Source organism: Anolis carolinensis, chromosome 1 (assembly GCF_035594765.1).
Source record: "Anolis carolinensis isolate JA03-04 chromosome 1, rAnoCar3.1.pri, whole genome shotgun sequence".
Classification (NCBI taxonomy): Eukaryota; Metazoa; Chordata; class Lepidosauria; order Squamata; family Dactyloidae; genus Anolis; species Anolis carolinensis.
Genome location: NC_085841.1, coordinates 363,459,068 through 363,471,587, shown reverse-complemented (window position 1 = coordinate 363,471,587; position 12,520 = coordinate 363,459,068). Strand labels below are relative to the sequence as shown.

At 42.1% G+C, this 12,520-nt stretch overlaps 1 protein-coding gene across 4 annotated transcripts in view; it reads left to right on the top strand.

Moving 5' to 3' along the window:
* Positions 1–1,108: 1,108 nt before the first annotated feature.
* fermt2 (FERM domain containing kindlin 2) overlaps positions 1,109–12,520 on the top strand; it is a 116,031-nt gene continuing 104,619 nt past the window's right edge. For 2 of the 4 annotated variants that reach the window (XM_062968687.1, XM_062968686.1), the window contains exons 1-2: positions 1,109–1,258; positions 7,242–7,410. In XM_062968687.1, the coding sequence (XP_062824757.1) occupies positions 7,254–7,410 (157 nt within the window). In that variant the 5' untranslated portion in view covers positions 1,109–1,258; positions 7,242–7,253. The remainder of the gene's footprint in view (positions 1,259–7,241; positions 7,411–12,520) is intronic. The other 2 variants (XM_062968685.1, XM_062968684.1) reach the window with 1 other exon arrangement.

The window sequence follows — 12,520 nt, the reverse complement described above, 5'->3', positions numbered from 1 at the left end:
GGTCTGCAAGTTCAGCAGCTCAGTGCTTTAACACACTGAGCCACCGGAGGCTCATTTCATATAATATGTATACATATACATATAATACATACGAATAGTGTGTGTGTGTTATATATATCTTCTGTCAACCTATCTACCTACCTATCTATCTTCTTCTTAGGCGATCCCTCGTAGTTCGAGGATGATGGTCCTCCGTCTTCGCTATCTTGGGGATGGATCCATAGATGGCTGAAGAGACCTATTCTTGATCGGCATGTTCTCCCGCAGTGAGGACATCGGTTTCCAGGTGGAAGGCGGTCCCGGTCAGGGTTGGCTTGACGGGCCTTCCTCTTGGCACGTTTCTCCCTTAAGCCCTCCATTTGTGCCTCTTCGAACTCCGCAGCACTGCTGGTCACAGCTGACCTCCAATTACAGCGCTCAAGGGCCAGGGCTTTTCTATCCCTACAGATTGTTCTCCCACTTTTTAATGTATCACTTTTGGAAAATATGTTTAATAATAAAAATCTAAATTCAAAAAAAAAAGAAAAAGGCCATGGTTTCTCAGTTCTGTGTTTATGCCACAGTATCTATCTATACTATATATGTAAATATCAATTCCTATATTAAACAGTCTCCTACCTGTCATAGGCCCCTTCCACACAGCCATATGTCCCAGGATATCAAGGTGGATAATAATGCACAATAGGAGCCCGCCGGTGGTGTAGTGGACTAAAGCCTTGCAACTTGAAGGTTGGGTTGCTGACCTGAAGGCTGCCAGGTTCGAATCCCACCCGGGGAGAGCGCGGATGAGCTCCCTCTATCAGCTCCAGCTTCATGCGGGGACATCAGAGAAGCCTCCCACAAGGATGGTAAAAACATCAAAAAAAAAAAAACATCCGGGCGTCCCCTGGGCAACATCCTCGCAAACGGCCAATTTTCTCACACCAGAAGCGACTTGGAGGTTCTCAAGTCGCTCCTGACACGAATAATAATAATAATAACGCAGAAGGTCTGCTCCCCTCAGGGAGGTTTTCCCGCGCTTTTTCTTTTCCTCTCCGTCCTCCTCCCCTCAGAGGAAAGGCGCGGAGACCCGGATGTTGCCTCCTATAAAAGGAGGCGACCTCCTTCCCGCCCCTCTTTCGTTCCTCCCTTGGCGGAGAGGCGACGTCGGGGAGGAGGAGGAGAGAAAGGGGAGGGAAAGGGAGGACGAGGAGGACCCCGCCTTCTTCTGCTCCGGCTTCTCCTTCCATTCAGCGCTCGGAGGGAGAAGCGAGAAGAGGTAAAGCGGGAGAGGGAGATGGTGGATGTGTGTGTGAGGCATTGAGGCCTGGACTGGAATTGAGGGCCTTTCTTTGGTTTGGGATTACGCGTGTGGAGAATATGACCGTGGCCTTTCTTCTCCAAATCTCATGTTAATTTATGGCAGGCATGGGCCAACTTCGGCCTTCCCTCCAGGTGTTTTGGACTCCAACTCCCACCATTCCTAACAGCCGGCAGGCTGTTAGGAATGGTGGGAGTTGGAGTCCAAAACACCTGGAGGGAAGGCCGAAGTTGGCCCATGCCTGGGCTATGAGGTGTATGTATGAGAGGAATACCACCTCCTTTTGTTTACCTTTTACTTTCTCTCCTAATCTATGGAATATTATTTGTGTGTATTCCTTTTAGGACCTTCTTTTGCTTTCACTCTCTAAGATGGGAAACCTATTTAGGGTCTTCCTCCATGTTGGGATATGGACTGTATGACGGCTACAGCACGAGGATTTTGGAGGAATGGATTTTAATCATATGTTTTATATTTTTCTATTGTTTTAATTGTTTTATTGGATTTTCATTGCTGTTTTAATTATGTGCAGGCATTGAATTGTTGCCAATTTGTACGCCGCCCTGAGTCCCTTCGGGTGAGAAGGGCGGGATATAAATGTTGTAAATAAATAAATAAATAAATAAATAATAAATGAAGGGAATATGGCAGCCCCTTCCCCTTATTTATTTTACCCATACAGTAGAGTCTCACTTATCCAACATAAACGGGCCAGCAGAATGTTGGATAAGCGAATATGTTGGATAATAAGGAGGCATTAAGGAAAAGCCTATTAAACATCAAATTAGGTTATGATTTTACAAATTAAGCACCAAAACATCATATTTTGCAACAAATTTCACAGAAAATGTAGTTCAATACGCAGTAATGCTATGTAGTAATTACTGTATTTACGAATTTAGCACCAAAATATCACAATGTATTGAAAACATTGACTACAAAAATGCGTTGGATAATCCAGAACGTTGGATAAGCGAGTGTTGGATAAGTGAGACTCTACTGTATTTTACTCTTAAGCAGTGGGATACATTTGCTGGAAATTGTATGTGGACAATATGGGGATTCCACTTTGCTTTCCCTTTGCTTTCTCTTTTAAACTGTGGAATATAGTTTGTGTGGATTCATTTTAGGACCCTCTCCTTTTGCTTTCACTCTCTAAGATGGAAAAACTTTTATCATAGTATATTTACTGTATCTTGACCTATGACTTGTTTTATTGTTGATTGATTGTTTTATTGTTATGTTTTTATATTGTTTGTGACCTGGGCTTGGCCCCATGTAAGCCGCCCCGCTTCGGGGAGATGGGGCAGGGTATAAAAATAAAATTATTATTATTATTATTATTGTGTTGTCGAAGGCTTTCATGGCCGGGATCACAGGGTTGTTGTATGTTTTTCGGGCTGTGTGGCCATGTTCCAGAAGTATTCTCTCCTGACGTTTCGCCCACATCTATGGCAGGCATCCTCTGAGGAATGAGTCCCACCCCTCTTTGTCAGCTGCCATAGATGTGGGCGAAACGTCAGGAGAGAATACTTCTGGAACATGGCCACACAGCCCGAAAGACATATAACAACATTATTATTATTATTAAAACTATTTAGGGTTTTCTCCCATCTTGGGATATGAATTGTAAGACGGAATATGGCAGGCCCCCCCCCCAAGTTCTTTACTTTACCCATATTTTACAGTACAGTAGAGTCTCGCTTACCCAACATTCGCTTATCCAACGTTCTGGATTATCCAACGCATTTTTGTAGTCAATGTTTTCAATACATCGTGATATTTTAGTGCAAAATTCGTAAATACAGTAATTACAACATAACATTACTGCATATTGAACTACCTTTTCTGTCAAATTTGTTGCATAACATGATGCTTTGGTGCTTAATTTCTAAAATCATAACCTAATTTGATGTTTAACAGGCTTCTCCTTAATCTTTCCTTATTATCCAACATATTCGCTTATCCAACGTTCTGCTGGCCCGTTTATGTTGGATAAGTGAGACTCTACTGTACTTTAAGCAGTGAGATACATTTGCTGGAAATTGTACAGCATATGGAGAATATGGGGATTTCCCCTTTGCTTTCCCTTTGCTTTCTCTCCTAAGTTGTGGAATATTGTTTGTGGGGGGAGGGGGGGTTCATTTTAGGACTCTTTCCTTTTGCTTCCAATCTTTGTCAGCTGTTAAAACTATTGTCCCTTTACTTTCTCCCCTTCTAAGCTGTTGAATATAGTTTGTGTGGATTCATTATGAGACCCTCTCCTTTTGCTTTCCAATCTCTGAGATGGAAAACCTATTTGGGTTCTTATCCCATCTTGAGATATGGACTGTATGAAGGGAATATGGCAGCCCCCTCCCCTTATTTACTTTACCCATATTTTACTCTAATCAGTGGGATAAATTTGCTGGGAATTGCATGTGGAGATATGGGGGTGTCCCACCTTTCCTTTCCCTACTTCCCTTTAATTTTTTCTCCTCCCAAGCTGTGGAATATTGTTTGTGGGGGATTCATCAGGACTCCCCCCTTTGCTTTCACTCTTCCTAAGCTGAGAGAAACTATTTTCCCTTTACGTTCTCTCCTTTCAAGAATATTGTTTTGGGGGAGGGAAACCCCGCTTTTAAGATGTGAAATTTAAGAGGAGGGATATGGCAAGGACCCCCTTTATTTTCCCCTCCCTTTTTTAGACACTGAAGTTTAGCCCCCCCCCCCTTTGCTTTCCTTTTACGTTTTCTCATTCAAAGCTATGGAATATTGTTTGTGTGGATTCATTTTGGGACTCCCCCTTTTACTTTCACTCTCTAAAATGGGAAGACTGTTTGGGATCTTCCCCCTTTTTAGGATATGGAATGTATGAAGGGAATATGGCAGCCCCCCTCCCCTTCCAAGCTTTGGAATATTGTTTGGGGGGGTCATTTTGGGACCGTCTCCTTTGCTTTTCATTATTTCTCAGCTGGGAAAATGATTTCCCCTTTACTTTCTCCCTTTCCAATCTCTGGAATATCATGTGGGGGGATTCATTTTAGGCCCCTCTCCTTTTGCTTTCACTCTTTCTCAGCAGGGAGGAACTATTTGGGGTCCCGCCTCTCTTTTAAACCGTAACACATAAGACATAAGACGAGAATATCTCAAGGACCCCCTTTACTCCCCCTCCCCTTTTCTAGACACTGAAGTTTCAGGTCCCCCCCTTTACTTCTCCCTTCTAAGCTGCAGAATGTATGAGGATAATATGGGGTGTTTCCCCTCTTTGCTTTCCCTTTACTTTATCTCCTAAGTTGTGAAGTATTGTTTGTGTGGGAATTAATTTTAGGGTCCTCTCCTTTTGCTTTCACTCTTTCTCAGCAGGGAAAACTATTAGCAGTTGTCATCCCCCAGATTAAAGCTATGAATATGGGAAAGCCCCTTTTCTAGACACTGAAGTTTGGCAATGCCTCCTCTTTGCTTTTCTCACTTCCAGGCTGTGAAATACTAATTTCAGTAATGTAGGAATATCCCCATTGTTTTCCCCTTCTAAACCATAGGAAGGTATGAGGGGAATATGGGGGTCCCCCGTTTTCAGCTGTGTGAAGGAAGTATGAGGGTCCCCCCTTTGATCTCCCCAGTTTATTTTCTCTCCTTTTAAGTTGTGGGATATTATTTGTGGGGGGATTCATTTTAGGACCCTCTCCTTTTTCTTTCACTCTTTTTAAGTTGGGAAAACTATTTGGGGTCCCTCCCCTTTTAAGCTGTGACCCAAAATAGGAGAATATGGCAATGACTCCCTTTGCTCCCAGTCCCACCTCCCTTAATATGGGGGTCCCCCCCCCTTTATTTCTCTTTGTTTTCTCCTAAATCTTAAAATGCGGAATATTGTTTGTGTGAATTCATCTTAGGACTCCCCCTTTTGCTTTCACTCTTTCTTGTCAGGGAGAAACTATTTGGGGTTTAAACTGTGACACCTAAGAGGAGAATATGGCAAGGACCCCCTTTATCCCCCTTTTTAGACACTGAAGTTTTGGGATCCCCCCTTTACTGCAAGTTATATGAGAGTAATATGGGAGTCCCCCCTTTGCTTTCACTTTACTTTCTCTATTTATGGAGAGATTCATTTTAGGATTCTCTCCTCTTTCTAAGTTGGAAAACTATTTGGGGTCTCTCCCATTTTAAGCTGAGAAAACATAAGAGGGGTATATGGTTGATTATTGTATTTAAAATTTAAAATGACAGGGGAGCTCTAAGACAAAGAAAGGTGCCAAATGTTATACCCTAAAGCTGCTAGATCCTGTCTGATCTTGTAAGCTACATAAAGTCATTGGGTCACCCACATCTATGGCAGACATCCTCAGTGGTTGTGAGGTCTGTTGAAAAACTATGCAAGTGGGGGTTATATATCTGGAAGGTCCAGGATGTGAGAAAGAACTCTTGTCTGCTTGAGGCAAGTTTGAATGGTGTGGTTGGCCACCTTGATTAGTATTTGAATGGTTTGCAGCTTCACACTGCAAGTTTGGCTTCTTCAGGGTCAGCTAACCCCCCAACATGGGATTCACCCAGGCAGAAAGAAGCCAGACTTTGAAGCTGCTAATCAAGTTGGCCAGTTGCACCATTCACACTTGCCTCAAGCAGACAAGAGTTCTTTCTCCCATCCTGGACCTTCCAGATATATAAACCCCACTTGCATAGTTTTCCAACAGACCTCACAACCTCTGAGGATGCCTGCTGTAGGTGTGGGCAAAATGTTAGGAGATTATTCTTCTGGAATATGGCCATTCAGCCCGGAAAACTTGAAACAACCCAGTGCTTCCAGCCATGAAAGCCTTTGACAATACATAGTCAGCTTTTGGATATACAGTAGAGTCTCACTTATCCAAGCTAAACGGGCCGGCAGAAGCTTGGATAAGTGAATATCTTGGATAATAAGGAAGGATTAAGGAGAAGCCTATTAAACATCAAATTAGGTTATGATTTTACAAATTAAGCACCAAAACTTCATGTTATACAACAAATTTGACAGAAAGTAGTTCAATACGCAGTAATGTTAGGTTGTAATTACTGTATTTATGAATTTAGCACCAAAATATCACGATATATTGAAAACATTGACTACAAAAATGGCTTGGATTATCCAGAGGCTTGGATTAGAGAGGCTTGGATTAGTGAGACTCTACTGTATTTGGATGGGAGACTGCCAACTAATACCAGGTATTGTAGACTATATTTCAGGCAAAGGACCTAGTAAAAATCCTCTGAATACTCCTTGCCTAAGAAAACCCTATGGAATTCACGAGAGACAACTTGAAGGCACATACACAATATCTACAGCGTTAAAAAGTAACGGGGTTACATCACTACTGAGTATTCCTAGCCTAAGTAAACCCTATGAGATTAATGGGGCTGCCATAAATTGACAGAGGACTGAAATGCAGTCACACAATAGGAGGTGTGTCATGTCTCTCTTGAGTGCCCAGATGAAAACTGATAGCATGGAAGGTGTATGTGCCCGTTTGTGAGAAAGAAACGTATTCTCGTGCTGTAAAAACACGTGAAACAGCCGTAGCCTCTTTGTAAAATATCTTAGGCCGAGCTGGGGCTAAATAAGGTTTCAGCTTGCATTCCCTTCCGGCCCTGTGTAGTACTTGTTGTTCTTGGGCAGCTGAAAATTTGCAGTCCAGCGCTGCCCTCCCCCACCAACGGCCTCACAAAGTTCTTTGTAAACTGAGCTGAGTTGGGAACTCTCAGCCTTACTGTGTCTTTGCCAGTTGATTTTAGCAAGCTTGTTTGCCCTCCCTGGATTTTGCTTCTTCCTGCCGCCTGCGCCTTTTTCCTGCCCACCCCCCCCCCCCCCCCAAACACTGTGATTTTCTTCACTCACTCAGTTGGGAAGCAAGGGGAAGGGCTTGTGCACTGTGAGCATGTAGCTTCTGCTTAGCGGATGAATACCATTTCCTCTGCTTCTTACTTGCAGGAAGGAGCAACGATGGCTCTGGACGGTATTCGGATGCCAGATGGCTGTTACGCGGACGGGACGTGGGAGCTCAACGTCCATGTCACAGACATGAACAGGGATGTAACTCTGAGGGTCACTGGGGAAGTCCACATTGGCGGTGTCATGCTGAAATTGGTGGAAAAACTTGGTGAGTTGTAATCGTAAGGGAAAGGGGAAGGTGTGGCCCTTTTTGTTGCTTTGGTGCTTCTCTGAGTACTGGAAGGCCAAGGGGAGGTGTGGGTGGGAATAAATTGCATATTTGCCTTGTGCATGGGAATGGTTTCAGGAACCCGAAGCTATTTTTAAATGTTCCTTTTTGTTCAGGAACAGTCGTCATCAGACAGCCCGCTAACCCCATCAGGCCTGCTGAATTTCTTGGGCTCTCTCCTTTAGCAGCTTGACATAATTCCCCCTGTGTCTTTCTCTGCTTTGTGGGATGACCTATCATGTTTCTTTAAAACACTGTATTTGAACTCAGATTTGTTTAGTTTCCATAGGGATGGCCAATAATAGGGAGTCATCTCAAATGGTGATGCAGCAAACCAGAGAGTGGTTGATTTCTTGATCGTTCATATTGAGATGGAAATGATTTTTGTCTTTCTCATTTATATAATACCTGAACAGCTGGATTCATAAACTTATGATTTCATCACATAAATACTTAAATCTAAGCATTTATATAGATCACAGCAGAATATAGGTTTAAAATGTTGTCTGAGTAGTTTAATGGAAGCAACCGTTGGGAGTTGCCTGTTGAAATGTTGAAGCACAAAATTGTTAATGGAGAAGTCTGGTCTTTTTTCCTGATACTCCATTTCTTATAGAAGAATGTCTTAGCAGGGTAGGGTTGAATGTAGAGCCCAAAGTATAGTAGTCCAATAAAAGTTTGTACTCTGATACCTGCTGGCCGTATGAACTTGTCCTTATACCTTGGATAATGGACAAGTTTCGCATATAAAGGTCCTTTTTTGATCTTTTGTCACAAACCAAGAAACATGAAATCAATTGAAATTAAAGTCTGCATGTAGGGGTGCTCATCTTATGGTTTAAACATTGTTTAATTATCTTTTTGTAGCCATGTCAGGTGTTTTAGCTGGCCTGTCTCTCCTTTTCCCCTTCAAATGCTGTGCGGATTTAATAATAATACTAACTTTATTTTTATATCCCGCCTTTGTTTACATTGTAAACAAGCTGGTATCTGGCGGGAACGTTCACTCAAAAGCGCATCAAAAGTTCATATCTAATGTTAGCATTTTTTTGTAGTTACAAAAAAATTCAGAAAGATTTTTTTTTCAAGTTTGAAACACAGCTTGTGTGACTTCAAAAATCTAGGATAATTCACTCGATGGATGGTTGCTCCTTTGTGTTTTCGCTCATGAAATGTTCTGTTTGCACAAAATTTGACAAAGTGCCAGAAAGAAGATCTGTGCCTGGTCTTGCAAAGAATATTAAGACAATTTTGCAAGAATGTCTTGTTGTTGTGTCTAGCTAAGTTTTAATTAAGCCAGCCGTTTTGTATTTCATAACTTCTGGCATTTTGAAAGGGCCCCACACTCTTGGAGCTAGCTGCCTCCCTTAAACAAGTCTTTTTGAGAACAATGCTGCTGTGACTTGTATTGCAGTCTCAGAAGTAATCCACCTGCAGGAATACTTCCTTCCGGTTCAGCAGTCTTTTTGCTTGAGCTGTCCTGTAAATCTTAGTGACCAATTGTTGAGAAAGTTATTAACTTCTTGCGGTGTATTTCATGGGCTATCGCCTGCATATTATCCAGTGTAAGTCACAGAGGATGTTGATAATCTTATCAACCCATATTAATAAATGCAGGCTGCAGAAGGGATATCGCAAGCCACCCCTTAACTGAAGGGTTGGAAGCATGTGGCCTCACAGATATTGCTGGACTACATCTCTCCTCATCCCTCGTATCAGCTGTTATGCCAAGAGGTGATGGGGTTTTTAATTCCGCTATATAATTCCCACTTCTGTCATAACTAGAAATGATACCTGCTTGGAGTATGCTGTGCTATCATGTGAGCCCCATAATCCCCCTAAACACAATATGTTTTGCATAGGAGCAGCACTGCTTGATATGTAATACATAGTGATCTTGCACCAATATTTTCTTCATTTTGAGAAGCATGCTGCACTTCAATTCTAAAGTTGCTGTGCAAGTGAAACATACTGATGTTTATTCTTCCGATAATCTTGTTTTTTCATTCCTTAATAGATTTGAAGTTGGCTGGTACACTAGCTCACACAAAAAAATCCATACCAACTCCCCAGCCCACCTCTGGAGCTATATAAATGCTTGATTTGTTGGCTGGCTGTACATGTAGGTCAGGGTTGGGGCATTTGGAAAAGGAAAAATCCATCCTGTACTGAGATTTTGTACTGATGTAATAAGGAAGGAAAAGCAGATATAAATAAATACTTTCTTCAAAAGGAAGCTTGTGTTTCCATGCTGGACTCTTAGCCTTGACGTTGCTTTCAGACTGTAGAGAATCAGCTTCAATAATATATTTTGTGCGCAGGTTATGAAAGGAATGGCTTGAGATGATTGCAGGCCTCAGCACTTAACGTTTTTAGATGCTGAACAAGTTTAAGGGCAGAAATACCTCTGTCTCCTCCATAATGAATAAGTCAGTAAGAAACATTACTTTAAGTGGTACTGATGCAGATTGTTTTCATATATAATTTACTCAAGTATAGGATAGAATCTGCTAGAGGAAACCAGTCGTTAATACTTTCTGTGGGGCTGAGTTTAATTGCCTTCCACAGAATAAAAGTTTACTTAAAGTTCAAATGTATATTTTGGAGGCCATTTGTGTGTAACCATCTTATAAATCCACTTTAGAACATTTTTGATAACACCTGAGGAATAAGTTGTACAAAAGTACATCTTCCCTGGGTAGAAGAAAAGCATTTTTACTTAATTTTATTCCAGACTGGGCATGAGCTCCGTTTTGCACAGCTGGGCAACCCCTACAACCCAACCTCTCATCACTTTAGTTTGCTATCACCCAGAAATTTTACAAAACTGGATTGTGACTTTGCCCCTAATAACACAAGAACTAACAGATGCCTGAGACTACAGGCTTTCTAGCAGTGCTGCAGCAACATATTCCTTCCTCTTGGCTTTCTCCATGTAGGGGAAAGTAAGAGTAGAGCAAAACAGCATGCAGACCCAAGTGCCCGTGTAGTCATTCTTGTTGATAATGCTTAGATCTTGACATTTTTGCCTGCCTCACTTACTCCTCTTGGCAAAAAAAGTGGTGCAGATGAAGCTGGCTGATGTTGCTCTTCTTTGGAGATAATAGTAGACATTCCTTCACTTCCTGCTGACATTCATTTTTTCAGCATTAGGTTGGCAGGAAAGGGATCACCAATTTTTGATTAGAAATAACATGGGATTCCACCCCTCCATACTCTTTTTCTAAGTATAGGGTAAGCCAAAAGTCACAAAAGATCTAAAGTTTAAATCATTATTTTTTATTTATGAAAAACTAGGTAGGGTACCTGGTATTGCCCAGGTTATTTTAAAAAGTCAGTTTTTAATTGTACAAAATGCATAAGGTTTTGGGTGAACTACAACTGACATCATGCAAGGTTAACACCAAGAAACTCCATCAGTACTAAAAGTTTGTTATGTTGGGCAAGTTTGCTGTAGATGCATCATGGGTGTGGTTCAGTGTGCTCTCTGGCTGTAGAGTAAACTACAACTCCCACTATGGTGAGTCAGTCCCCTCAAACCCTTCCAGTAGGTTGAGTTAGTCACAGGGCGGACATCACAGTTTCCCTGGTTGTAGGTGAACTACAACTCCCAGAAAGGAAGGTCAGTTCCCTCCAAACCCCTCCAGTAATCAAATTTCGGCATATCAGGGATGTGTGTCAAGTTTGGTCCAGATCCATTGGTGTTTGGGTTCAAAGTGCTCTCTGGATGTAGGTGAACTACAACTCCCCCCAAATCATGGTGAATTTCCCCCAAAGACCTCCAGTATTTTTTATTGGTCATGGGGCCCCTGTATGCCAAGTTTGATCCAATTCTATCTTTGGTAGCGTTCAGAGTGCTTTTAGATTGTAGGTGAACTTATTCATCCTAGTACCTACAACTCCTATAAATCATTGTAAAATCTCCCCAAACCTCACTAGAGGTCCAGTTACTGATCAGTTCCTCTGTTTGCTGTGCCATAGAAAAGAATAGGAAAAGGTCATGGGAGAGGCAGTGGGCAGGGTCTTGCAAATTTCACACCAATGAAGACAATAAGGAACACTGGGTGGAGCAAAAACAGAAAATCTAGGATGAAATTGTCCCCGTATAAAAGCTTTCACTTTGGTGGTAGGCAGTATGGTGTTTGTGGATGACATTGGCAGGGCTCTTGGGCATGTTCATGGCGCTCACTATAACCTGCAATATCATTGGAGGCAGGGCCATTGGTGTGGAGGCAGGAGTTTGACTGTGTAAGTAGATACCCTGCCACATACACACATACATATTTTCACTTTTATTATGTTTATAGATTACCAGATTTGATTTTTTTACAAGCAATATAGATTTCTCTATATATATGCTTTATATGGTGTTATGGTATTTTAAATTAAAAACAAAAAAAGAGTTGGGATTGTTGTATGCCTTTCGGGCTGTGTGACCATGTTCCAGAAGTATTCTCTCCTGACGTTTCACCCACATCTATGGCAGGCATCCTCAGAGGCAAGGCCTCATGCCTCACAACCTCCAAGGATGCCTGCCATAGCTGTGGGTGAAACGTCAGGAGAGAATACTTCTGGAACATGGCCACACAGCCCGAAAGACATACAACAACCCTGTGATCCTAGCCATGAAAGCCTTCGACAACATAAAAAAAGAGTTGTTAAATATTGAAACTACTTTGTGACTCTTTGCCCACCCTGTAGAAGGAGGACCTACAGAAAGGTACTTTGAGGTATCTCCTTGTGTTTTGCAGATCACATTAGGGACACGTGGGCCAGATGTTCCTCTTTTGCCTTAATATACTAAGGCAGTTACCTCTGTTTAATAGACCTTACAATTTGTCACTTAATTGCCCCATCTGTGATTTCAGTGCTCTTAACTATATCATTGGTGGCACATTCTGTGTAAGTATTGCAGAATTTTCTAGCAGTGGAGGTTGATCCACATTTTCCTAAAGTTGCCTTTGTGTTAGGGGCGGGTTAAAGCGCTGAGCTGCAGAACTTGCTGGCCAAAAGGTTGGTGGTTCGAATCTGGGGAGCATGGGTGAGCTCC